General features: G+C 25.3%; 1 protein-coding gene across 2 annotated transcripts in view; it reads left to right on the top strand.

Moving 5' to 3' along the window:
• Positions 1-779: 779 nt before the first annotated feature.
• The window catches only part of LOC129613001 (protein PFC0760c-like), a 65,187-nt gene continuing 39,002 nt past the window's right edge, over positions 780-26,964 (top strand). Inside the window, exons 1-2 of one of the 2 annotated variants that reach the window (XM_055526877.1) lie at positions 780-1,037; positions 1,538-3,153. In XM_055526877.1, the coding sequence (XP_055382852.1) occupies positions 3,117-3,153 (37 nt within the window). In that variant the 5' untranslated portion in view covers positions 780-1,037; positions 1,538-3,116. Of the gene's footprint in view, positions 1,038-1,087; positions 3,154-26,964 lie in introns of those variants that run through there. The other variant, XM_055526876.1, reaches the window with a different exon arrangement.

Genomic DNA, 26,964 nt, shown 5'->3' with positions numbered 1-26,964 from the left:
TATAACATGTTCTCATTATTTTCATTTCTCGATTCCTCTCTTTGTCGAATAAAACAGAAATTGTTTCGAAACATATTTCCAGCAACATTTTTTTAAATATTTTCCATTTCCATCAATGTTATCAATGTTATTATCATAGTTTTCTTATGGAAAACTAAAGTTGAAATCAAATGAAAAGGTACATTTAAATATATATATACAAACATACATACACATTATGACACACACAAATAATATTAAATAATGTCAAAAACCAGCTGAGTTTCAGATTAATTTTAACATGATTTTTTTTTTGTGGAAATGCATGTTATCTTGCCATTTGAGAGAGTTACTCTCACCTCTCATATATTTTCTGATAATAGAGAAGTAAATATTATGTGTAAGAAAAAAAAGTAAACAGCTGCATATTCGCGTATACGCTCAAATAAAAACATAGCCAACAAACACCGGTATAATCATGAACAACATATCGTAAAACAAATAAATAATAACATAATAAAAAATATTTGCTTTTGGCTTGGTCTCTGTTATTATTTTTATTGTTTTGTTATTTTTATTTTCTCCTCTCTATCATCATTTTTGGAGTTCGTAATATTTATAAACTTTTCGTAGATATTATAAATATTATTATTGTATTGTATTGTAGTAGGTAGCAAGCATGTTGGTTCATACGGTTAATGGTGATTGGTACTGATGATGATGATAATGATGACACCGACAGAGTTTTCTTTTATAGATTTTTGAATATTTTTCTATTTTGAAAAATCAGTAGTCTGTCAGTCGCGTATGATAAAGGTTGTACGCGTTTTGAATTAAAAGGATTTTTTTTTTTTATAAAAACAAATAAAAGGAATATAAAATTAAAAAGAAAAATACAAAAAAAATTATAAATTATCATTTTTATCTATTAATATTATGTTATACGTTTATTAATTATCTGATAATAAATAAAAATAAATTTTTATCAATCCAACAGAAGAAAAAATATTAATGAAAATGGATAAAAATATTAGAAAAAATTTATTATTTTTCAAACGGTAAAATTTATGTTATTATTAAAGCGCTAGAAAAATAAAAAAACAAATACGAGTATAAAAAATTTTGAAATGTCGTCATTAAAATATGAAATCGGATTTTAAACATATTTTAAAATTAATAGAGGAAAAAATAAAAAAAAAATGTATTAATTTTTTTTTTTTCAAAAATAACGCAAAATTAACACATTTTTCTTTAAATATTAATAAAAGAATAATTAAAACAAGAATTGTAATAAAAAAAAATATTAATTAAAAATTATTAACAGCAAATTAAGAGAAATAAAAAACAAAAATAACGAATACAGTATATTTTTTTATTCTTTTCTCTCACCGTTATATTGGAATCCGGAAGTTATACTGCATAAATAAAATAATAATAATATGAAGAAGATGTGCTTATATTAAAATTTATTATTTATTTATTTACACATACCTATATATATAAAATAAATACATATATAATAAAATATTTTTAATTTATTGTTACTTTTCTATTTAAGTTATGCACGCTTAATTATATTTGGACATGCAAACGTGTGACTATGTTCTCTTAATTAAAAAAAAAATAAATATATAGATAAAGAATAGAACAAGTGGAGCCTATATATAACAAGAATAAGAAAATAATATGAAATGAAAATATCAGTTATAATTGGAATTTAATAAACTAAAAATATTTTCCATAATAAAATTCTAAAATTATTATTATAAGAAAAAAAACGAAAAAATAAAAGAAATACCATGTTAAATTATAATAAGACAACATAACTAACATTAACCAACAAAAAATATAATCAAGAGCAATTCAAACACACAGAAAAAAAAAAAAAAACAAAATATAAAATCATTCGAAAAAAATAAAACAAGTGAAAAAAAAAACAAGTAAGTCTTAATAAAATATCATTTATACCGTTTTGTCTGTTATTTTAAGAGAACAAACAATGTTATGACATTTTCTTTATTACATTATTTATTATCTTGTTAAAAATAAATATACAATATATATACTAAATAGAGAAAAACAAAATTACTTGCCTATATATTTATATTATTTTACATGGATTTAACAACATAATAACAAAAATAAGAATTAATAAATACATAATATACGAAATATTTTATGAAATTATCTTCATATGCCATGCTATTTCATAAATATTGACATTTTCCTTATATGCCAATCCTAGATATAATAGTAAATAGACATTGACATTAAATTATTACGCGAATACGGTATAACGTTACCAAAATTTCAAAATCACATTGATAAAACATAATAGACCTATATATAGAACAAATATAACATATAGGCATTTAATTTAGCGTGAAAAATAATAATGGTGTATAACAGAAAATAGTGAATTATAATGGCACAATAATAAAAAATATACATAACTTTTATTTAATAATTTGTTAATAATCAGTGATTTATTCATAAAATATTTATAAAAATAAATTTATAATTAAAACGTTTTCTAGTTCTAAATAAATGAAAATTAATTAAATTATTAAAGTCATACGAAATCCGAATTTGGAAGGCTAAATCGAACACGATTTTTAATTATACTTACATATATACCTATACAAAATTATGTAGGAACTTAGTATATACTAAAATATTAAACTTACTAATTGTTATAACATAAAAACCGGCATAATTTATGAAAAAAAAAATATTTTGAATTTTCAATTTCCATAATATTTTCTTCTCTTATTTATTTTGTTTTTTAATTAGATGATTTAATTAACAGATCCTAATTAGTGAAAAATATATATACTCATATAAAGTATATAAAAACATTGTCAACAACTAAATACACAAACTATTTTAAGAAGTTCATAATAAAATATACAAAAAAAAAGAATATCCTATATATTTTATTGTATATAAAAATAAAAAGAAAAATTTAAAATAAATTTTTGAAAAAATTTCTTAAATTTTTATACGCGCATACATATATATACATATATATATATATATATAGTATATATATAAAATAGTAATATACTCGGAAATATATTAAAATAATTTTGTTTTTAGAAAAACGCGCCAAAAAAGTAACAATAATTCCAAGTGTCATGTTTTTTTACAGGTTAATTGTTTTACTAATTTATGGTAAGTTAATTATGTATACATATATACATATATATATATATTTTTCATCCTTACAAATATGCCATATATAATATTGAAACGCAAGTAATATTTTGTTTGAAATTTAAAATTTTATGACAATTTCAAACATTTTGTTTGAAATGGATCTGCAATGTCGAATTATTTCAAATTTTTAAGTATTATAATTTTGAATAGTTTGGAAGGATGTGATTTTTTGAACATTAAACGAATTTCGAAATTATACGTTACATTTGAAATTCCCCTTTAATCGCCGAAAGTTGTTAGTCTAGAATTTTTTTGCTCCTTTAAAGAATATGACGTCATAAAAAGTATGAATCAATTTGGGGAAATTATTTATTAATCGTTAATAGTAATTTATCCAACATTTTTTTTCGGCAACTAATCATAAGCAAAAAGAAAAAAATTTTTAATATTTTTTTTATTCTATACCGGATATTGTTAAAGTAAGTATATTGCTAATTATTAATGGGAAAAACATTTTTTTTTTTATACTTATCTAAACCAAATGGAATTACCCTTTTCATGTCTAATTTATTTTGTTACGTAAAAGAGTTTAATTTGACCTTGATATTAAAACAAAGTAAGAATCAAAAATTTTAATGACAAATGGCTTACTAAATCAATAATAAAACTGTAAAAATTAGGTACATATTTTGGGATTAGTGTAACGACTAATGGCAATACTTGAATTTGACAATTATTTTATTTTAATGTCGAATTAGAGTAATTTCTGTATAATTTTTCAAATCGAATCTCTAAATTAACTGTTCAAAAGACTAATAACTTTTTTAGTATCTTTAGTTAGTAAATTCTAGTATCTAGTAAGTTGAGAAAATTCGGCAAAGGTTTCATACAAATTTGTACATTCATTGTAAATACGAAATAAGATACAAGAGATTTTTTTTTTTAAAATTCCCTTTAATTTTTTCGGAAATATTAAACTTAATTTCTTTGTTTTTCAACATATCCAAAACAGGTGAAATAAATACTATGAAATATACATACTTACATATATTTAGGTCCTTAAAATATAATCAAATAGAGTTGATAATAAAGTTAATTATTTACAAGTAAAAATGATAGATAAAGGCGAGAATTGAAAAGTTGACCCTCTCAACTGTGTGACATTAAACGAAAAATTAATATTTTTTAATTAATTTCAAATACTCCAGGAATATACTTAAATATTTTGATAATGGTTGCCACATTCTTGCACTTCTATTCATAAATTTTATGTATATCACATTTTCTAGGAAAATATGGAAAATTATTAGTACATTTCGTTTAAATGATGTAGAATTCTCGATTTTTCTACTATAAAACATTCATAAAAATTTGATAAAGCCATCTAAACTTAAGCATTGTATAAATGTCTTTGGAGCAGACAAAAATTAATCGGTTCAAAATGGGAACGCTTTCTGATTATTACTTGTTATTACTCTGTATTACAAGTAGAATAAAAAATTTATAATGTTCTGCGATTATAGATCGTACGAGCATAAAAATAACCACCATAAAGATTACAAAATTAATTAAAATGATCCGTACATCATTATATACTTATAAAATAACATTTACTAGATTTGAAGCTAAACCATGTGAGGTGTAAAATATTGTTTATTTGAATTTATATAAAACAATCACATACGTTAGCGTGCTCGCATTGCATTGGTTCATCTATACATTATATAACTCTAAAATCTATTTTTATAATTAATTATGATGATTATGATAATTTTTTATAGAAAGAAGGCAGCTGGACATATTTTTTTTTTCCGCAAAAATTGTTATTTTTCAAAATTTGTTTTAATAACAGTCTTCAAATATTTAAGCTTCGAAGAATTTTATGCCTTCCAAAAATAAAATTTTATAGAAAAAATCAGCAAAATAAAAATTTTTTAGATTCAATTTTGAATAATGTTTTTATGCAGAGCAAATAAAAATATTTCAGAAAATGTACAATAAAAATTTATCCAAGTATCAGAGTAAAAAAATATTGCGTTAAAAATATCTTTTTTCTCAGTAATGCTGATCCCTAAGTCGTACGTTAAAAATTTAAAGTCATCATACGTACTTATCTCTCGCAAAGAAACAATTTAAAAAGTTCACTTGTTGCAATGAGGTAAATAAAATTTTTTATGTATGAAATGAAAGAAGTTTGGTTTAAATTTGTATGACTGTCAATAATCTTGCCAAATATTTGCGTATTCAATCCTCTCAAATAATGTTTGTGATGGTGTTGAAAAGTACATAAGATTAAATATTACACGCAACAAAATTATAGCCGACAAAATTACGAGTACATACTTTTGAAAAATTGCACATTAAAATTTTTTATTAAAAATTTATAATTTCTAGTATTTGATCTTGATTATAAATTAAAAAATTCCTTACTTACAGTCTTACCTTCTTCCTTACTTACCTTGAGTCTTAATGTATAACTGACCAGCAATGGGGATATTATAGATGGGAGCGCAGGGAGGCTACAATAAGTCCAGATTGGCTGCGGTGGCTTGGGGGGTTACTCCTGTCCCACTCGGTTCGCTTGAAATCTACAATAACCGGCCAGCAAATCTAGTTTTATTCGTTAAACCGGTGCTCACCGGGGAATATAAAAAAAAAATCTTACGTTGAGTTTCAATATATCAAACACCGGTGATAATCTTTAAAACGCCAAGCCAATTACAGAAACACAAATTGAGTATTTATGAATTAACCAAAAAAATAGTTTAAGTATACATACATGTATACAAATCGCATTATAAAATTTCAATAGTGATTTCATGTGCCGCTTGAGTTTTGAGTCGAGCCCATGGAAAATCTCCTATTTTCAAATTCGGTTGTCGGCAAAAATTTTAAAAATTAAAATACCTATATTAGTGAAACGAAATCTATATTTAAAAACTACCTCACATATTTCAATTTCCCAATCGATTGTTTTTATATGAGATAAAAAAATATAAAGAACTACAGTACTATAAATTTGCATGCATTTACCTTACGTGGGTTAATTCCATTGTAGTCGTTCTAAATATTCGCACGGATCACTTAGTTCGGATCCTGTCGTTCAATGTATGGAACCACCTAGAGCGTATCCTTCTACTATCAACCAATCAACAAAACGAAAAGTTTGTGCTTGCAGCGAAATTTAATATTTAAAAAAATTTCGAAATAATTTGATTTCAAAAAGAAATGCTTAATAAAACCGGTGCACATAGGCGATTCATTGGTATACAAGTTGGCGTAATACTAATAGCCATTTACTTCTTACAAATGTCATATTACTAACTATAATGAGGTAGCCGTTTAGCCAGTTCATTTCAAAGATTTATGAACGTTTTCGTTATTTAGCTCAAATGTTAGCTCTGGTTTTCAATCTGAAAGGAAAAAACTGAATATTATGACACCGGAAGCGCGCTATTATGCGTCTGGATCTAAAAGGGATAAACTATTTGAAAATATTATCTACACCTAATCAACTTAATACTTACCTTATATAATAGAAATTTTGTTTTTACCGGTAAAAATAATTTTCCCTAAAATTGACTTAAAACCGGTTTTCATATTACACTTTAAAAGTTCGTAAAGTTTATGAATTTTGTTATACTCTAAATATTTTTTTGTTTTGTTTAAAAAAACTCATAAAATATTTTATTTACTCTGTTATAAAAACTTTCGAACTGAATTCCTTTTAAACGAAACTACGTAATATGTGTTTAATAATGTAAGAAGGATACAAGCACATATACAATGGGTAATAGAAATGCAATCAGTTAAGGATATTATTTCGAACTTCTTGTTGAGGTAGGTAACTTTTAAAATATTTAACAAGTTTTAAGTCTTCACATTTTGTCTTCTTTTTTTATGGTTTTTTTCTTCAAAAAATAAAGTTTTATATATGGAAATTATAAAAAACACCATTATTTAATATTTAAATTTATTTTATTTGTGTGTTCTTTTTTATTACAAAAAAAAAAGTGTTGAAAATTTTTTAAGGTGTGAAAAAAAAAAAATGTTGGACAATTTTTTCGTTTTTATGTACAAAAAAAAACCTCGAAACTTTTATGCGAATAGAAGATGACACCAAATGATATAGAAAAAATATCATAGACCCGCATGCTTAAGAGAAGATGTTGAAGAATACGATCAGATGATTTAAACTGAAAAACGATATAACAACCTGGCAATAAGGAAAATATCAATTTAATGTCTAAAGATAGCATTTTCTCAATTATACATTTTCACAATTCTTCAAGTATTCAAGATGCTTAGCTATCAACACTATTTGTGTATTTGTATGCAATGTCTTCGAACAATCATTTGAATTTCAATGAATTGTTGATAATTTAAATGTTATCTTTTTTGTATTCATTTTAACGTTACCATTTTATTATGATTAATACAGTGTTGTTGAGCCTGATAAATATTAATAATAATAACAATAAGATTGCCTAGATAATATATGTACATATATACTTATAAAATGTTAATTGGATACCTGTTATAAATAATGTATTGTGTTTGCATAAAATTGTGGAAGATGTGCAAATATTTAAAGAATTTTTCTTTTTTCTTTTCCATATTAAACAATGAAATGTTTAGAATTCAGAAATTTGAACAGTAACAACTGGAATTAAAATCAAGAATTTTATAAATTCTGAATAAGCACAAGAAATGTGTTATTTCTGGTTTGTGGTCTTAAATAGACACCACAAGTATCATAATGTCATTATTTTGAAAGATCTTAAATTTTTAATATTTCGAAAACCAAAATAGTTCAATAAATAACAATTAAAAATTTTTTTTTGAACTCATTGTACAGCCACAGGAAACCAATATTTGATTCATCTTTCTTAACACCAATACTCTTAAGAATTTTGACTTTTAGTTAAATTGCAATGGGACTTATAGACCAGCCTCCATAATTCTATAAATATTTACTTTGCGTTTTCTTTTGCAAAAACAAATAAAAAAAGTTGGAGAATTTCCACTTAAAATTCATTTTGTTTTCCTTATGATAATATTTAGTATTCAAATTAAGATATGAAGAAAAGATTATTAAGTAGCGATTTATCATAATTATTGTTATTGTCTGGGTATGTGAATGCACGTAAAGATGAAATAATTACATTTTCATGTTACTTACATCTTTATGTTTTCTCTTTAAAATATACAAGAGGTGAAAATCATTTTATGTTGTTCTAGATTTTTTTTTTTGGTTTAAATTCGATGACTGACTGTAAATAAATATGCATGATGTCTCATTCTATACATTATATATATGATTTTTAATTGACATAATGTATGTAAAAATAAAATGACACAAAACCAGAGGGTGTTAAATATTTTATGTAATATAAAATTAAGAATTTTTTTAAAACGATCTATGAAATTTTAATGAGAAATGTTATTATAAAATACGCATGCATGTTAAGTAACATAAAATTGAGTTCAATTTGAAAACAAAAAAAAAATGAAAGACGTTTTAATTAAATCAAATAAGACATGATGGACTACACGTTTAAACATCAACACATTGTTCATATATTTTGTTCGATGTATTTAAAAAAAAAATTGCTTGGTTGGACAGTTTATTTTGAAAATGACCTAAGTCCATTTTTATTGCAAATGAAATATTGCAATGTTTGTATTGCAAATAATTCAAAAATATGGTTAGATAAAAGACCGTGTATTATTTTATGATACAATGTTGGTCTTTCCAAATATAGACCTATCATTTCATGAAAAATAATGGAGTTTGGGAATCGCAAATAGATTTAAATCAATTTTAATATGAACGATCCATATTTAGATTAATCGCACTGCCATGAAAAATTTTCAAATTTAAAGGATTGAAAATCGACCGACACAAATTTAACAAATTCTGTTAGAAAATTCTTAAAGTGTACACTAAAACAAGGAAGCCCAATCTGATATAGAACAAAAGGCCAGCAAAAGCCATTGGACAAACAAGCGCATCTTTAGTTATTTTAATTTCAATTAGATTTGGTGGGAACCGGGTGATGTTTTATTTCTTCTATCAAACAAAATGCAAAGATATAATTTATAATCTACATTTTTTGTATAAACGCGTTGTTTTCAAGAGTAAACATACAAAATGGTTCCAGACATTGAGTATGTATGGAGTATTTTAAGGATGTCGTGAATTGAGTATAAATAAATTTTTTAGTTACTGCGGATTAAGTATTATTTGATTGAAAGTGTGTAGCACAAAAATCAGAGGGTCATATTATTCGGTAGAAGACGACAACTTAAGACTCTATTTTACAAATCTTACTCTATAAATAAATCAATTTCCTTTTTACAATTAATATAAACTTTTTAAAGAAACTTACAGGTACAAATTACTCATATAACATTAATTACTGGTCGATTTATGATATTTTATTCTTAAACCGCAAAATGAAATCTTCTGAAATAAGTCCGTAATGAATAAATAGTTTTATAATTATTCCTAATTATATGTGTCTCATTTTTTGTGTCTTGATTTTCTAACGGATTCTATAACAATGTTTAACAAATTTTTTTTAATTTTCACTTTAAAACCTGTTATTGTTACTTTGTAATTTAGTTTCCCAATTCAATTGCAGGGTGAGAATATTTGTTTTACTTCAAAATCTCTATATTTTTCAAAGAATTACAGAAAATTCTTTCGGAATTTTTCAACATATGGTTACAAAAAATATGTATTCCTTTTATTTTGTTTTTATGTCGTATTTTAACAATGCTAAAGCTAATTATTTAAGAATTTCACTATAAAGTTTCCCAAGGTTATTAAAACAAAGAATGCCATAATATAAAAATGCTTATTATTAAGATATTATAAAATTTACTGGAATTACAATCAACCTTCAATGAAGATTAATTCATAAATAACATAAAATACCTACAATGTATGTCATTTATTTAAAAAAAAAAAGAAATTTAATATTAAATTAAAAAAAAAGAAAAATTTTAATGATAAAAATTATTCCACATGAGCACTTAAGTGCTCTACATAATTAAATAAAAAAGTCAATTTGTATATTTTTTCTTCTTTTTTTTTTGAAATTCATGTCTTCTCAAGCATAATGTATAAGTTGTAAACTCGTGGATTGCGCCCTAATTAAAAAATCCAAATAAATTTTAATCATAGAATTTGCTTAATGCATTTTCCTTATTATTGCAATTAAATTATCAGTACATTTTATTCTTTTTAAATACAAATTTGCTATGCTTCAATTCAAAATAACATGGAAGGAATTTAGAAGTTACTGTGGCTACCCAAAGAGATAGTTTTTCGCCAGTACAAGGAGTAAAAAACAAATTTTCTGCAGAAACTTCAAGTAAATATTCTTTGACAATCTGGTTCTTGAGGTTTTTATTATTCTTAAGATCTGGCCCTTTCTATATAATTTTGGATTCGATAGCGATTCTACCTCTTCTTAACAACAAAAAGGTAAGCGTTTTTTTGGAACTTTTTGGATTAGCTTAATTTAAAAATTTTAATTTGCCCGATTTAGCAAAGTTAAGAAGATGGTTGACATTTTTCGGAATCGAAAAAAAGTGTAAATTAAGCTTTTAGTAGAGTTTCGAAATCAATATTAAATTATGCCAGCTCCTGAGTCCTGATGTATCCCAAAAGTTGATCATGAAAATTTCATCAAAATCGGTTCATTCGAATTTGAGATACACGCTTACCGACACACCGACAGACAGATTTTATATACGCTTCCCTAGTATGGAGAAGTGCGTTCTCACCAAAAACTCTCCATCTAAAACATGGTATCGTCATATAATCTCCCTGGTTGCATGGTTGGTAAAAATAAAATAGCTAGCTATTTGGACAAATAAATTGCAAATTAATTTTTTTAAAAATTCAATTAAAATTCTATTGTGTATTTTTTCGTAAATCCAATAGAAATACAAAGTAAAATTTAATTCAATATACTTTATGGCAGTATAAAATTTTGATTTTGAGGTTTTATTTATTTTGAAGAAGTGACAAATAAATTAAAACTAACTGTCCTTGATACTTCTGACTCTTAATATTAAGCTAAATTATATCAAAATATATATGTATTATATACAAAAATCTAGTATGAACTAAAATTATCAACTGTTTATTAGCAGCTAACACAAGTTTTAATAAAACTAATAGAAAATCTTTCACACCTACATTTTCTTTTTTTATCGACCGTGTTGCATATACAATAGGTAGGTTATGTGATGGCAACAAATTTTGCATATCGAGTTTTGGTGAGAATGCACTTCTCCATAGTAGGGAAGTGTAAATAAACTATTTTTGGCAACCTGTCGGTCTGTCGGAAACCTCCTTACTTTTGAAAGAAATCAGGCGTCAGCAACTGGACATTTACTACGGGCCAAACATACATTTTTGTGTATATTAAGAAACAAAATCAACCGATTTCATTGAAATTTAATATTTAAATTCGTCGTATTAAAACAATGAACACGTAAATTTTTTGGGAAGATCAGGGCTCGGAAACTGATCTGAGGGCCGATTTTATATTTTTTACCACATCTACGGAATCGATTGATTGAATTACTTGAAATTTGATATTTGAGATCTAGTTATTATCAAAACTAACTGGTGAGTATTCCAGGGAATTCGGGTAGCACAAAGCGAAACTCTACATTGAGCCGAATTTACATTTTTCAATGTATGTTAACTATAAGCTTACTAACGCCCTTAAAATTGGAAAGAAGTATTTAACAGGCGTTTTTATAATATTCTGTAACACTTTCACTTAACTAGACAATACACATTGCGGTCGGTTATGTGCTGACCACATCAGATTTTTTTTTATTTGTTATAAACATTCGGTATCGAATAAAAAATACAAAATATATTTAGATTTTTCAAAGCTTCCGTTATTTCTTCCTTTTCTATATACTTAATCAAAGTTTACTTTAAAACAAAAATACTTAATACAATAACAATTCAAAATAATTATAAACAAACCATAATATTAACAGTAAAACTAAAGAGACGGCTAAATTCATTATTTAAGAAAATTCAATTTACTATTTAATTTTCTATATCGTGTGTATATTGAGTGCCCCGCTGAGAGTAAATCAGCGATTTTAAAATAATCAAGCACATTCACGAGCAACAAAAAGTAAAACCGAAAAAAAAAACTTATCATGACCATGAAAAATTGTGCAATAATTTTAAAATGTGTAAATAAACAAATGGCGTGTAAATAACTATAAATTTTATATTAAACACGGCGAAAATAATAATAATAAAGAAAATCATTTATTTAAATTTGAAAATTTAAAAAAAAAAAAACTTATTCAATTTATGTTTGAGCTTTTTTTTGTTGTATTCACAGCTAGAGATTTTGAATCGCACTTATAATTATAATATGGTGATCTTGATTTACAAAACTCTTTAGTTATAGGTCATTAGCTTTCCCTCGTGTTAAAAAATGTCTTAATAATATAATTTTGAATGTACGTGAACGGTTAATATAGTAACAAAGAAAAATTCGATTAAATTGATTTTAAACACTTATTTTTTATTTTTTAGACATAACCTCAAAGTGTCTACTGTTAAAATTAAAAAATATGAACATTTTGTAAATTATGTGTAATTAATCTAAATAATTTACAGATGATTTCTAAATTTTGGAATTCTCAAATGGAATTCATAGAAAATTAATGCGAGCATATTTTAATATAAGAAAGAAACTAACAGCGTTATAGAATTAAACTTTGTATACGTATTAATTCTATATTGCGCTATAACATATAGGAAATAAATATTTCTTATGTTATAGCATAATCATGTCATCTATGCACCTTTATAAAAAAACTAATAAATTCGTGAAATTTATAAAGCATATTTTTTTGCCTAACAAATTGTTGAAAATTTATCTATATTTGAAAATTTTAAAAATTTTGTACAAGGTCACAAAACGACGAAATTAATTTTACATTCTAATTTTAAAATTAATTTTTATTAAAATATGCAAATTATTGAATAAATGTCCCCAAACTTATGCAATATTTTTTTAAACTTGTAATAAATAATTTTTCAAATTTATTATAATCATTTGTCTTCTTTCTAAATGCCTACGGTCCAATGTCACATACTATACTTATTAAAGATAAAATTAGTTGGTTTAACTTTAAAAGTCGTTAAATAGCATAATGAATAAACTTTAAATTATAAAATCTTTCTAACTGCAAGTGTTATGCGCAAGTATACTCAACCTGTGGGTAAATGCAATGTATATGTAAATTACAAGATATAATATACAAAATAAGAAACTATTTAGCTACGTAAAATTGGTTTGCTTGTTTTCTTGTAACAAAAATAAAGAATTTGGATAAGAACCGCAAGTATAAATTATTGTTGATTGCGTAGACTTGTACAACCGGGGTAATAGAACGACCAGGTATAACGATCTATTGTGCCCATCCTCTAAGCGCGGGCATGTTCTACAACACACGCTCGAGACCTACTCTCCTTATGAGCTCAAGCAATTTGTGAAGCCTGGAAGACCTCAACTCCGCCGTTGTGAAACAAAACCTCGTATTATCCTTCTGGTGTAGTGTGGTGCTTGCACCCATAGGAGAAGGGATGAATTAAATCAATTTGTAAGGCCCGGAAGACCGTAACTCCGCCGTAGTGAGAGTAAAACATCCCAGAATTTCCCTTCTCCTATACGGGCGAAAGTATCACACTCCCCCAGAAAGTGTACTATGAGGTCTCCCCATTTTCCTTACTGAGTCTGTAAGTATCTCCACTTTCATGGCACAGTCTACTGAGGTACCCCCTAAGTTTGCAGTGATCCGACAAGACCCCAGTGAGAATTCTCATCTGATTCTTGCCCAACCCCATAATATTCTTCAAACGCTTCCGATCATAATCTTCCAGAAATTCGCACTTCGTTATTCTTTTTTTATAAAATTTAAATAATTTGATAAAAGTCCAGGTTCACGTGCTTTTCAAGGAACATTTTCATTTGAACATTATTTACAAATATTAAATGTTTACTCTTTGTTATATTAATTAATTACACTGAAATAACTAGTTCCTTTTCTTTAATTAAAAAAAAAAATATTAGCACATTATGACAATTTGTAAGTTATTATTGCATGGCCAATGCAGTTTATTACCATAATTTTGATCATCATCACTTAATTAATATTTTTTTTTTCTTTAAAAACCTCCAGTATAATTATTATAAAACTAAACTTACAATACATATTTAAAGATAACTGGGAATTAAAGAATTACCTGAATTCAAAAATTCCCTAGATCATAAAATATCTTTAGAATAAATTTTAGTATGTTATTATTAAATTAAATTTATTTCACCGTAAACAATTATTAATTAATTAAAACTCAATTTAAAATTCATTTTCATTATATACACTGAAAAAATATCATCAATCCTTTTACATAATTATAAAAAAAATATTCTCCTAACCATGTTACCATCATTTAATTTTCTTTTTAACTGTTCTATTTTATTAATGTCGTTCCTGAAAAGAATAAAAAAAAAGAATATCTTCTTTCAAATTCCCAAAATGACTATAATTAAAATATAAAGAAAAAAAATTAAATAAGAAAAAGAAAACTGCTTCCATTAAATTAAGAGGAAGAAAAATTTTAACTTGCGTTTTATAACGTTAAAGAAAATTTTCATATACCGCATACAGAATTTAATATAGTTATCCTTTTAATTTTTGATTCTACATTCTTATATGTACATGTAACTTGTGTGTACATTAATAAAATCATAATTACAAACGTACTTGTTTAAATATGTACATATACATCGACAAAAAATGATGTACGTTTGTAAATTACTTAATTTAAAATTTTTATATTTATCAAGCATTAAAGGTAAATATTTTAATAATAAAGATGTAAAAAGAAATTTTGTACAAAAAAAAAAAATGAATAATTTTCTTAGACCAGCATATCCTTAGGGTATTTTAATGTAAAAGTTAAAACTCTGAGCCTTAAAATGGAACAATTTAAAATAATTACCCATACATAGGATAAAAACTAAGAAATATTGCTTAATTTAGTGGTGTGTTGGGATTACAAGTCTGTTACTTTTAATTACCTTAATAAATTTGTGGAAATGTAAGTTAAATTAAGATTACTAATTAAGGCAAATTGTTATATTTAAATAGAAAATAAGAATTAAAAATACTGAACCAGAGTTTGTTGTTGTGGAATATCTTAATTCGAAATATTTTTTAAATTAAGCAATTTAATTTATATAATTTCGAATTTAATTAGAATTTTAGATTATTTTAGAATTAAAAACATGGAAACATTTTAGAACTTTAAATAAATAACCTATATTCTATAAAATTCTAAATCATTATCACTTACGAAATTAATTCTAGCGGACTTTTGCGACTGTTACCTTACGCTGTAACTTGTAAGCGACGGCCAATTGTCATTTTACCAGAATGTGAGTGCAACTCCCAAGTTTTGCTTCTGCCTTGACTCTTATAAATAAAAATAACCAACATTTTTCCAGAAAGTATACCTAGCTCAACTTTTCTATATGGTTTAAGCAGATATCATAACTTTCTATATAAGTACATAAGTTCAACTTTCTGGGGTATTATCTCTAAATTTTTAATAGTCTTGAAATGTTTGTAAGAATTTTTACAGGTTTTTGAACATGCTTATAATAGTTTTTTGACGTTTCCGTTCTTAACTGCTCTGTTCGAAAATTATCATGTTTTGGCAAATTTATAATTTAATAGCGAACCTTATAGTATTTTCTTCCTTTTCTATCATATATTCTAGAATAAAACTGCCATGACCTGATTCAGTAGAGAATTTTCGATTTCAACTCCACACACCTCCGAAGGAGGATATGAAAATAATTTCAACGATAAGAAGGCAGATCAGCAATTCGGCATGATTACAATTTCCTGCCATTCGTCCACATAAACATATCTGCAATGAACTTCTACATTAATATTAATGAATTTTCATGAAATTTAGTGAGCATATTAAATTTTTATGACACGACGGTAACAAACTATTTTGATTCATGTCCCAAAAATCCCAAAATTCATTACAACTTTCAACCATTTTTTTTTTGTTTGCCTGTTCAAAATGTAAAAGCAAAATCTTAACAAACTTTAAATTTAATTTTCTGTATAACAATTTTAAAAAAAAATGTTGATAATATTAAAAATTACCAAATACACATGTCAACATCTCATCAAGGGATTTCATTTTTTCCCCTTTAATTATGACGTATATTTCATACTTACACATGTAATATATGTGTGTACAATTTTATGTTGTTGAATAATTACCGCATACAAAACGTTTAAGAGAGATAGAGAAAGCAAAAATGGTAAAGAAGAAAAGGCAGGTGTTAAAGCGGTTTTAATTTTTCTTTGTGTTTGAGTATGAGTGCGTAATATGCGTTACCTGAAAATTTCGTTACCTGAAAAAAAAGTTTTTTTTTTTTTCTTTTTTTGCCTTTTTTATAAAGTGCTACAATATTGATATTAAAAAGGAAAATTAAAAGCAAAAAAGTTGCGAATTCTATTAAAATTAAATGTAAATTTAAGTATGAGTAATTAATTTTCATAGACGGTAAGACGCGCGTTTTTTTTGATTTTATATTTTTTTTTTTGGTTTTTGCTTTAAAATTTTTTTTTTTTGAGGTAGCGAAAGTAATTTGAATGTGCGAAATATGATGAAAATATTTTTTTTAATGAAAATGCATTTAATAAAAAAAATAAAATCCTTTTTTTTTGTAAATTTACGTGTTAAGGGTTTTTGTTGACTTAAGCGTTCGCATACATAGTAAAAATTAAAATAAATTAAAACGTAAAGTACATAAAATTTTTTTAAATTAAAAGAAAATTAAATATTCATAATTAAATTTGAAAATTTTTTTTTTCATATTTGTAAATTAAAACATCAAGTACATTATGTATGTATGTACTTGTAGTTGCAAAATTGCCAAAAGACTCTATGGCGTCTCGTATTTCATTTAAAATGAAAGAAAAAAAAAACTTTGACTTTATTTTCACATATTTGGCATTCAGAAAAAATATGTTTGACTTTGTATTTGTTTGATTGTGTATGTTATGTATAATTTAGTATAACAGCCCAGATGCGCACACATTCACACACATAGGAGTGATTTATATAATTAATATTGCATTAAATGTAATGAGGATAAAGAACATAATATTTTGTATTATAGTCAATTGCATTATATGACGTAATTTCGAAAACCATAATATTATGAGCGAATATGGGATAATGTTTTCAATATTAAAAATATGAAAAACCAATTAGATATGGTATGATGATTAATAAAATCTACAACAGTAATACATATATTTAAGACACAACCCATGCTCGGGAGTGATTTGTTGACGTTGACGTATTCGATGAGAGTGGTAACAATTCAATTTTTATATTGCTGTTATATCGAAAATTTAAAATATTGTTCAAAGGCTATTCACAATATTTAAACAACATAATAATATTTTTATATCACGAACATTCCTGAAGGGTATATTAACTTTGGTATGGAGTTTGTAATCATTTGAAGGAGTCATCGGCGGTATGGACGTATAATGTATATTTTTGGTCAGCGTAAAATTTTACGTTGATTTAAAGATGTCTGTCCGTCCGTCCGATTGCACGATAACTCAAAAACGAATAATGCAATCGAAACCAACCTTTCACAAGTTGTTTCTTTTGTGCTAAGGGCGAACTCTTGTAATTGGACCAATTCGGACAATTGGTTTGGGTGGCTGCCATACAACTCTGAAAGCAAATTTTTTTATATTCGGAAAATAATAAAGTCAGATGAAACTTGCCAGTTGTGTGTCCAATTATAGGTCAAGTACATTTCTATAAAGTTTTGATTGAATTGCTTGTCAAATTCCAATTAATTCGGATTTGCTGGACAATAAAATTTGTCCCGTTTTCTAAACATTTCATATTAACTTTCAGTGAAAGTTAATGATAATTGTGAGATGTGATTGTGATAATTGAAATATTTGAACAAAATTAAGTTCATAATTCCAGTATTTCAGTTTTTGTATAAAGGGTAAATGAATTCCTATTAATATACCCGTTTGGAAGGTAAAATTGCAGTAAACAGCCTAGAGAATCCGATATTATATGGTTCCTTTATAATGTTTGAAACATAATTATTATTCTCTTTGTGAAAACTAACATGTGAGATCATTAATAAGTGATAATCACAATTCTGAATAATAGAATTACCATTAACTATATACCAGTAAAATTAACGTAAATCTACGTAACACAAACACATCTATAAATATAATTCACATAATGTATGTATTTAGTAAAAATAAAATGTTATTAACAGGCTTCAAGATGATAAAACCAAATTCCAAAATTCATGTAACATAAATTTTTATAACACCATTATACATGCATATCTACGCATATGTACATATACATTGTTGAATAAACGTCGCGCGAATCAAATTATCCAATAAGGAGTAAATGTTTATATATACCGAACGGATATATGAGTACATACGCACGAATGTATGTATTAATTTTAACCATTTTATTTTCTTTTAAAATTATTTTATATACTTATATTGCTAATTTTAGTTGATTACTTATTCTATTTTTAATGATACTTGATTGTTGCCTGACATCTATTACAAAGGAATGTCATTATCATGTTTTATACTATAGTAATAATAATAACAATAACATTATATTATGAATACATAAAGACATATAGAGAAGAAAAATCCCATTGAATTATAAAATATAGTTGGTAATATTTGAGTCAATGTTATTTCTGTTAACGCTAGTTAATTAAACATTATATACACTAGAATTGAAAAAGTGTCATTAACAATTGAAATTTTTTTAACAGTCATCTTAATAAAACTAAAAATAATACTGTGAAGTGTGTAAGTTAATTTTACTTGAATTAAAGTTAAAAATAATATTATAAAAATGGAATTTCATGAAATTTTTTATATTTTTTGAAAATATGACAATTACAAAATATGACAGAAGTTTGTTTATATTGTTATACCAGATATAACAGAAGTTAATGTGCTGATTAAGGGGTACTTCAATTTGATTGAAATATAAAAATATTATAATGCTGGTATGATAGTCCTTGAAATTGAAATTATAATTCTGTTTCAGAAAAAAAATGTTTTTTTGCATTAAAACTGTGCAATTACAAACAAAAGTATTAAACGAATATTGGGAAAATATTAATAAAAATAAAAAGGAAATAAATACTCTTAGAGTGCTTGGAATTTTAAAATTAAAATTAGAAAGAAAATTTATAATTTAGTTTGAAGAATTTCCAATGAGTAAATTTGTGAAATTTTTCGCTTAAATAGCACAAACTATTAAAATTAAGAAAAATATTCGGTCATAAATACAAATGAAGAACCAACAAGGAGTTGGAAAAATTAACAAATGGACAAAATTTAATAAAATTTATAAAATTAAAAAGATTAAGATAGGCATCGTGAGAATGACAGATGACAGACTACCACAAAAATACTTTGACGGGACGCCGCACAATACGACAGCAAGAGGCAGGCCAAAGTTTAGATAATTGGATGAAATAGAAAGAAATTGCTGGCGTACAAAGATTGAAAGCTACCGCTCAAGATAGATCGGAATGGAGGAAAATTGTAAATGTGGTTAAGGCTGACCGCGAGCTGTAAACTCAACAGATGATGATGATAATGAAATAGCACCAACTCAAATTGATTGTAATATCTTCCATGTTGGCTCTTAGAACTGCAACTACATTACATATGTATATGTGTATGTGGGTAGGTATTTGGTTTTGAATGTTAAGAAAAATTAAAGTGGTATTTTTTTAAGCATTTTATACTCGTATTTACTTCTAACAGAAAACATTTTAGTCAGAACAAACTCTTAATAGCTTAATATCTTGATCTTAACTTAATTTTCATTTGATTTCACCAAATTCGCTTTTTGAATTTTTCATTTGCCGTATTCATTATGATTTTTTTTTGTGTATGTCCAGATTTATTTGTTAACTCTTACCAATCTAGTACTGGTACTATATTGTTTATGGTAAGAAGCAGAAAATAACAAAAATTTTAACAATTACGTAGAGACCTGCTCTTTCTTTTGAAGTCATAATTTTATTTTTCTATTATTTTGGTATAATAAAGATCGGCTTAAAGTTTATTTTAATTATAAAAACAAAAAATTAATTTCTAATTTTTTTGATTTCTAATTCTTTATTCTTTCAAAACATTATGCAAAAATTTGGAAATATTTAAAGTCTTAAAAAATACTTATTAGTTTCCTTATACAAATGTAAGGTTTAAAGCCTTGTCAGTCATTCCATTTTGATTTATTTTCTTATTTAGATTTTCCGCAAATGATATTAAAAAAAAATTTTTCAATTCCAATTTTTTATTATTTTAAATTTAATCGGCAAGGTTAATTTAATATAACTTGGGCAAATTAACAATTTCTTTAAAATAAAAATGCAAAGTCATTACAAAGATTAAAATTACTTAAAATATTTTTTTGGTTACAGTCAATTATAATACTCAGTTACGTAACATAATTCTAAAACAATCAAATTGTATAAGTCATCAATCAATTTAAATTTTCAATTAAAAAGGAACCACTTGACTATTTTTTAAAGTTTTTCTGAACAATTAAGTCGAGCTTCTATGTTAACTGTTAGTGAATAGTATCTTGGCAAATTCTTCATTTCTTGTCTTAAATATTTATGAATTTAAGTGAAGAGGCACAGAAATTCTCTCACTATTTTACTCTATTTCTTACATTTTCATTAATTAAATTTAAAACGTTATTAGAGCAGTTTTTTGTTAAAGAATAAAATCATTTAAAACACAAACAATTTATTTGTTTTAAAAAAATGTCATTCTAGTATAAAGAAATTGATTCTTTTGATATGAAGCGAAAGCAAAAATATGTTGAATTCAATCAATAATTGACGTCAATAAAAATAAAATCACATGTCAGAAAAACAACATCTCCGGAACGTTTAATATACGTTATTCAATTAGCTCAACAATAAAGAAAAACCTGGAAACGCGGAATTCATAATAAAAAAAATACAATATTGAAAAATTACGGTGTGTTGTAAGAAAAAGAATTTTTTTTTTTTCATTAGAAAATTAATTGCGTTTAAGAATGTTTAACAAGAATAATCTCGTGCAAAAATTCTTACAAAATTACCTGTTTTTTTTTACACCTTTAAACCAATATTAAATAAATTGAATTAATAATTAGCAACATTTTTCTAAAGAGTATGCAACAGAATTTCAATCTTTTCTTTCTTTCTTTTTTTTGAGAAAAAAAAACAAGTAAATTTCATTTTAATTAGATCCTTTTTTGCTGTTTTTCAATTAAAAATGAAAAATTTCATCTTAGAATTTGTACATTAAAAAATAAAAAATTTTCTTGCTGTTTTTTCGTACCTAGTTAAAATTTTATTACCCTATTATATTGGAATTATGTGGCACATACATATTTTGTATGTACATAAAAGTATATGGGTACGCAATTAACAAAATAATTACATTATTAAAGTGTTAATATTGTTCCAAGAAATTTAAGTTCTATATGAACACCATGTGTATGTATATATTATATATGGCAAAATATTATTGGTGTTATTCAAGGTGTTGTTATTCAAGGTGTTAAAATTAATCCTTATAAGGAAGTAATTAGAAAAATTATTCGGCTTGTTTTCTTAAGTTTTTATTTTTATTAATTCTCCAACATTAAGGGAGACATTATCTAACGATATTAACGTGCAAACTTGTCAGGATTTTTTCTGATAAGAGAATTTTATTTCAATTTTTTATTTCTTCTGCAGATTAATATATATGCAATCAAAGCAACTGACAAAAACTGAATCAAAGCTACAAATGATTTTATTCAAGGCCACTGTGCCAGAAGAACTTTAAAACGTACCATTTTTTTTACACCATCTATACTTTATGGCTACTATAAGGCCTACCACTTCTACACCTTCTATACTTTATGGTTACTGTCACTGGTAATCATGATTACCTAAACATATACGACCGTATGAAATCAGATGACTTCCTGACTGCAGTCTATACGGGACACTGGCCATTGATGAAACATGCGGTTAGGATTGGATGGATGTCATTTTTCACTATATCTGCAAGTGTCCGGTTCTGGGCGGTACCAGACAGGTTATGTAATCGTATACTCCATGATAACCTGGTGATCACTGGGTATAGTGATAGCAAAATCACACATTTGTGTGTTGTAGACCTGCTGCACCTACCACGTCAACCAACCAAAGATATACAAAGGTCTTTATTAACATATATGAGAAAATTCCATGTTAACAACTTTCATTATTTCACTACTTTAAACCGTATCCCATAGTTGTACAAATTCACAATTAGCGTTAGTTCAGCATGTGACAATTTATAACTACAAAGACTAACAAGTTTTAAAAAATTTTACATCATTTGAGACCTATTTTGTATGAGGAAAAATTAAGGAAAAATTATTCTGAAATTGGGATTAGGGCTTTGACATTTTCTATTTATAAACAAATGCAATTTATAAACAAATCCAATATATATTTGTTCAATTGATATTATGTTTCAAGACTTCTCTACTCAAATATACAAGCGTATACCCTCGAATTTTCTTAGGAAAATATCTTAATGTACATACAATGTACGTTTTGTTACTTTTATCAGATTCTCGTTGAACAGTGACCACACTTCTTAAAATTTCTCAGATGTTTTCTTTTTTTGTTTTGAATTCTATATTTATGGATTATCGTAAATTTTAATGGTCATGTTTAAAATTATGTGCTACTTCATAATTCCATATAATTATAGTGTAAGTTTAAATAATTGTTAAACAAAACCTTAATTACCACTTTAATATGATCATTAAATTGTATTTTTCAATTATTAAAATAAAAACCCACACGATTTTTCTGTGTTCTTATTGAATTTTTAACTTGTTCGACAGCTGGAACTCTTTACAACTATATGAAAGAATATTACATTGTAATGTTCATTAATTATTCGTGTAGCATTCATATAAAGGTCTATTATGAAAAAAAAAATCTTAATTTAGTTATAAATTATGAATTCAAGATCAAATTAATAAACGTACACACTGCTATAATTAATATTGTGGTTACTACAGGTAGGTAAGTTTTGAATCTATGCTATTTTAGTTATTGAATTAATGGATTTATAATAAAACTGTGACACTTGTATATTTGTTAACAATTCAATGATGAAAGAACGACCAACTTCTAAATAAGAATGAATTATTTAAGGTGCAAAAAAAAAAAAAATTTAAAAAAGCTTTTAACTTTTTTCTTTGAACTTCGTAATAAGTCAAAAAAGTTTTCCGGTTCAAATTCAGATTATGTATTTTATAAAGTAACCAATATTTTAATATTATTTTTTTTTGAGATAAACTGTTACCAGAGACAACAAGAAAAAAACTAAATAAATATTTTCATGGTCAAATACGTAATGACGAAAATATTAAATTTTTATGGAATTCGGAAGGTGTAAAAAACCGGTGTTAACGTTTATTTGAAATTAATTTTATTTAATGTCTGAACTGGGAATTGTTTGATAGCAATCGCTTACTAGGATATCCATATACGCTGTTTGGAATATATACTTTGTTTGGTGTAGTCGGACTGACTTTGCCTAATGACTACACCTATGACTGTACCTGTACTTGACTGACGGTAATTAGGCGGGATAAGGCCAGGCGTGCATCATTGCTATGAAGGGAATTTAGGCTTTGGTATACATTTTTTTACCTTGATCCTTATAAAGGTTTGAGATTTCCCCCACTATATGTATGTAATTGTATGTATAGAAGCTGTATAGAAGCCAAATATATAAAGGGAACAAAAAATACATTATAGTTTTTAAAACCAAACTGACCTACAACAGAACAGTGAGTGTTTCGGAGTTTCATCTAATTTCAGACGAAGCTCACCGCAGATCCGGCTCTCTGATTTGGTCATATCATATGAATAATTGAGTATATCAATGAATTGTTCCAGATCTATTTGTGTGGTGAATACTAACCGTGGAATTTATTGACCATACATTCTTTAATTCTGTAATATACACTATAATAGTGTTATTAGGATTTACATTGAGAATTCTATATTCATTATGTACTTCTTATGAAAGTGAGGAGCTATTTACTTTTTTATACACTTAGGTATCATTACAAAACTTGTCTTGATTTTCTTTTATTTTTCATTCTATGATTAACAGAAAAAAAAAACTTGAGCAGCTACTAAATAATTGTCTATATACATTCCACATTAATGCCTGTAATATTAGGTTCGAATACAGTGTTTTCGTTATTCTCCATTTAAGAAATAAAGACTAGTTGTCTTATTATTGTAAATATAATTATGTGATTAAATATTTATTAGAAATTAACATAAAATTTAAACAATGAATTTGAAAAAAATGTTCATTTTTTTCGATTTTTATTATTTAGCATTTTAATCGACTAATTTTTCAAATTTAATCTTGGACTATTGGAATTATTTATTCAAGATAAACAAAAAAAAACAAATAACTTTGGAAGAGATTTAATTTACAATATTAAATTTTTAAGAAAAAATTTAATTTATTTATAATTTAAATTTTTGATTTTAATAAATAATTATTATTGAATTAAAATGAACCAATTAATCAGAATTGTAACAGGTACTATAAGTTAAATGGTGGTGAATGGTTGTGTAACTAATGTAAACGAGTATAGTTTTGGGGTTTTATAACTTTTAATAATTTTAGAGCAAGTTAAATAATTAAATATATAATTTTGTTCGAATGAGATGTAAAAGGGAAACTAAATTTGCTAATTATTTTCATACTTGTACAAAATTATGAAAAAATTAGTGGTAATTAAGTACTCGCCACAAATAAATTTCTTAAATAGAAAACTAGAGAATGAAGCGAGTGATTTATTTTAAATATGCAAAATAATCAATTTGAGAAAAATTTGAACATTTACACTTTTTCGCGCAAGCTTTCTACTGATGAAATGAAAGATTAATCTATATTAAAAAATAGCAAGAATTAAACCCTAACTAGTTAATATACTAGTTTTCTGCTTCAAAACTATAATTTTTGAAATATTCAAGTTAGCTTCTAGAATTGAATGGTAACTGTCCGAGCCCACCGTTTGAATTAGCAAAAATCCAATTGTAGCCGTCTTTTGCAGATTGAATGAACAATTTCTAAAAACTTGATGGTGTTCACTTTTTCCATTTTAGAGTTATCGTACGGACGGACTGTCGGACGGATATATATATTTTGTTGTTAATTAAAATATTCTTGACAAAATTTGGGCTTTATATGAGACACAGCATTGATTTTTTTTGGACATCGTAATTTACAGGTAATCATTTCATCGTATTTACAGTTTTGAATAAAGAAGTGGTTATTTTATAATCTATAATAGATTATAATTCTAATTTTATGAAATTTAAATTCAAATTACTTACTCAGTTATCCCCCAAAAATTAATAAATTTTTTATTTAATAAAACAGTTGAATTCGGATAAAAGAACTTCCATATGGTCGAAATATTTATTTCACTGATTTATTTTTAACTTAATTCGTTCTCTAAAATATTTAAATGTAATCTTGTATTGACAAAATACTCATTAAATATGTTTTTATTCGCATAACATCACCACTATGACATAACATTTTGCAATTTTGTAACTATTTATTTCCAATTACTTAATTACAACATAAGAAAAAATAGAATCAAAATTTGTAATTACTTAAATAAATACTTTGTAGTCAAGTATTTCTTTCTTTTGTCTTAATGTATGTAATTAGAAATTGTAAAATATGAAGATCTACCTTTGATTAATTAAAATTATATTTATAAACTAAGTAAGTATTAAAAAAGAAAAAACTAAATATTTTTAATAACGCGGTTGGCGTAGTTTACAATCAAGTAAAAGAACATAGGATTATTGCAAAAATATTTAAGTAAAATGATTCAACTTAGCAATAAAAAAGTTGAATCATCTCTAAACCACAATTATTATCTGCAATTCTTGATGTCAAAAATTTTCGAAATTCTCTTTGCAATCAATAGAAATTCGAATTTCTATTGAATAGCAACTCAATTTTAAAATATTTTGATTCCCAGAATTTTTTCTTCATAATGCAATATTTTACAAAATTCGAGTCAAGTTGTGGGGCGAGGCGTAAATTATGCAAAAATATTCTATTATTCAACATTACTTTGTAGATGATATTCTGAAAGAATGTTTGAATTCATAAAATTACCTTGAACCGTAACTATACCAAGAATTTGTACTATACCGTCACTAGAATAGCCTATAACGTATTATAAATTGTTAATTTCAAACATATTAAAAAATTTATTCGAAACAATAATCATAAATTAAAAGAAAAAAATTCATTTTTTTTCGTATTCTTTTTTTTTTGTTTTTCGCACAGATCAAGATTATTTTAAAAGATTCACATTCTTAAAAAAAAAAACAAAATCACTAACTTTATGAAAAAAAATTTATTCCACTCAATCTGGGGATAGAGAAATTATTATAATGTCAAGTATATTATACTAGGGGTCCTGATAAATAGAACCAACATATATAGACTTTTTTTTACGTTACTTTACGCCTTACGTTATGTCACAAATTACACGTTGCGTCATTACATATTGTGTAATGTAATTTG

Source organism: Condylostylus longicornis, unplaced genomic scaffold (genome assembly GCF_029603195.1).
Source record: "Condylostylus longicornis isolate FDR11 unplaced genomic scaffold, ASM2960319v2 ptg000080l, whole genome shotgun sequence".
In the NCBI taxonomy this organism is placed as follows: Eukaryota; Metazoa; Arthropoda; class Insecta; order Diptera; family Dolichopodidae; genus Condylostylus; species Condylostylus longicornis.
This window is presented reverse-complemented; position numbering and strand designations above follow the sequence as displayed.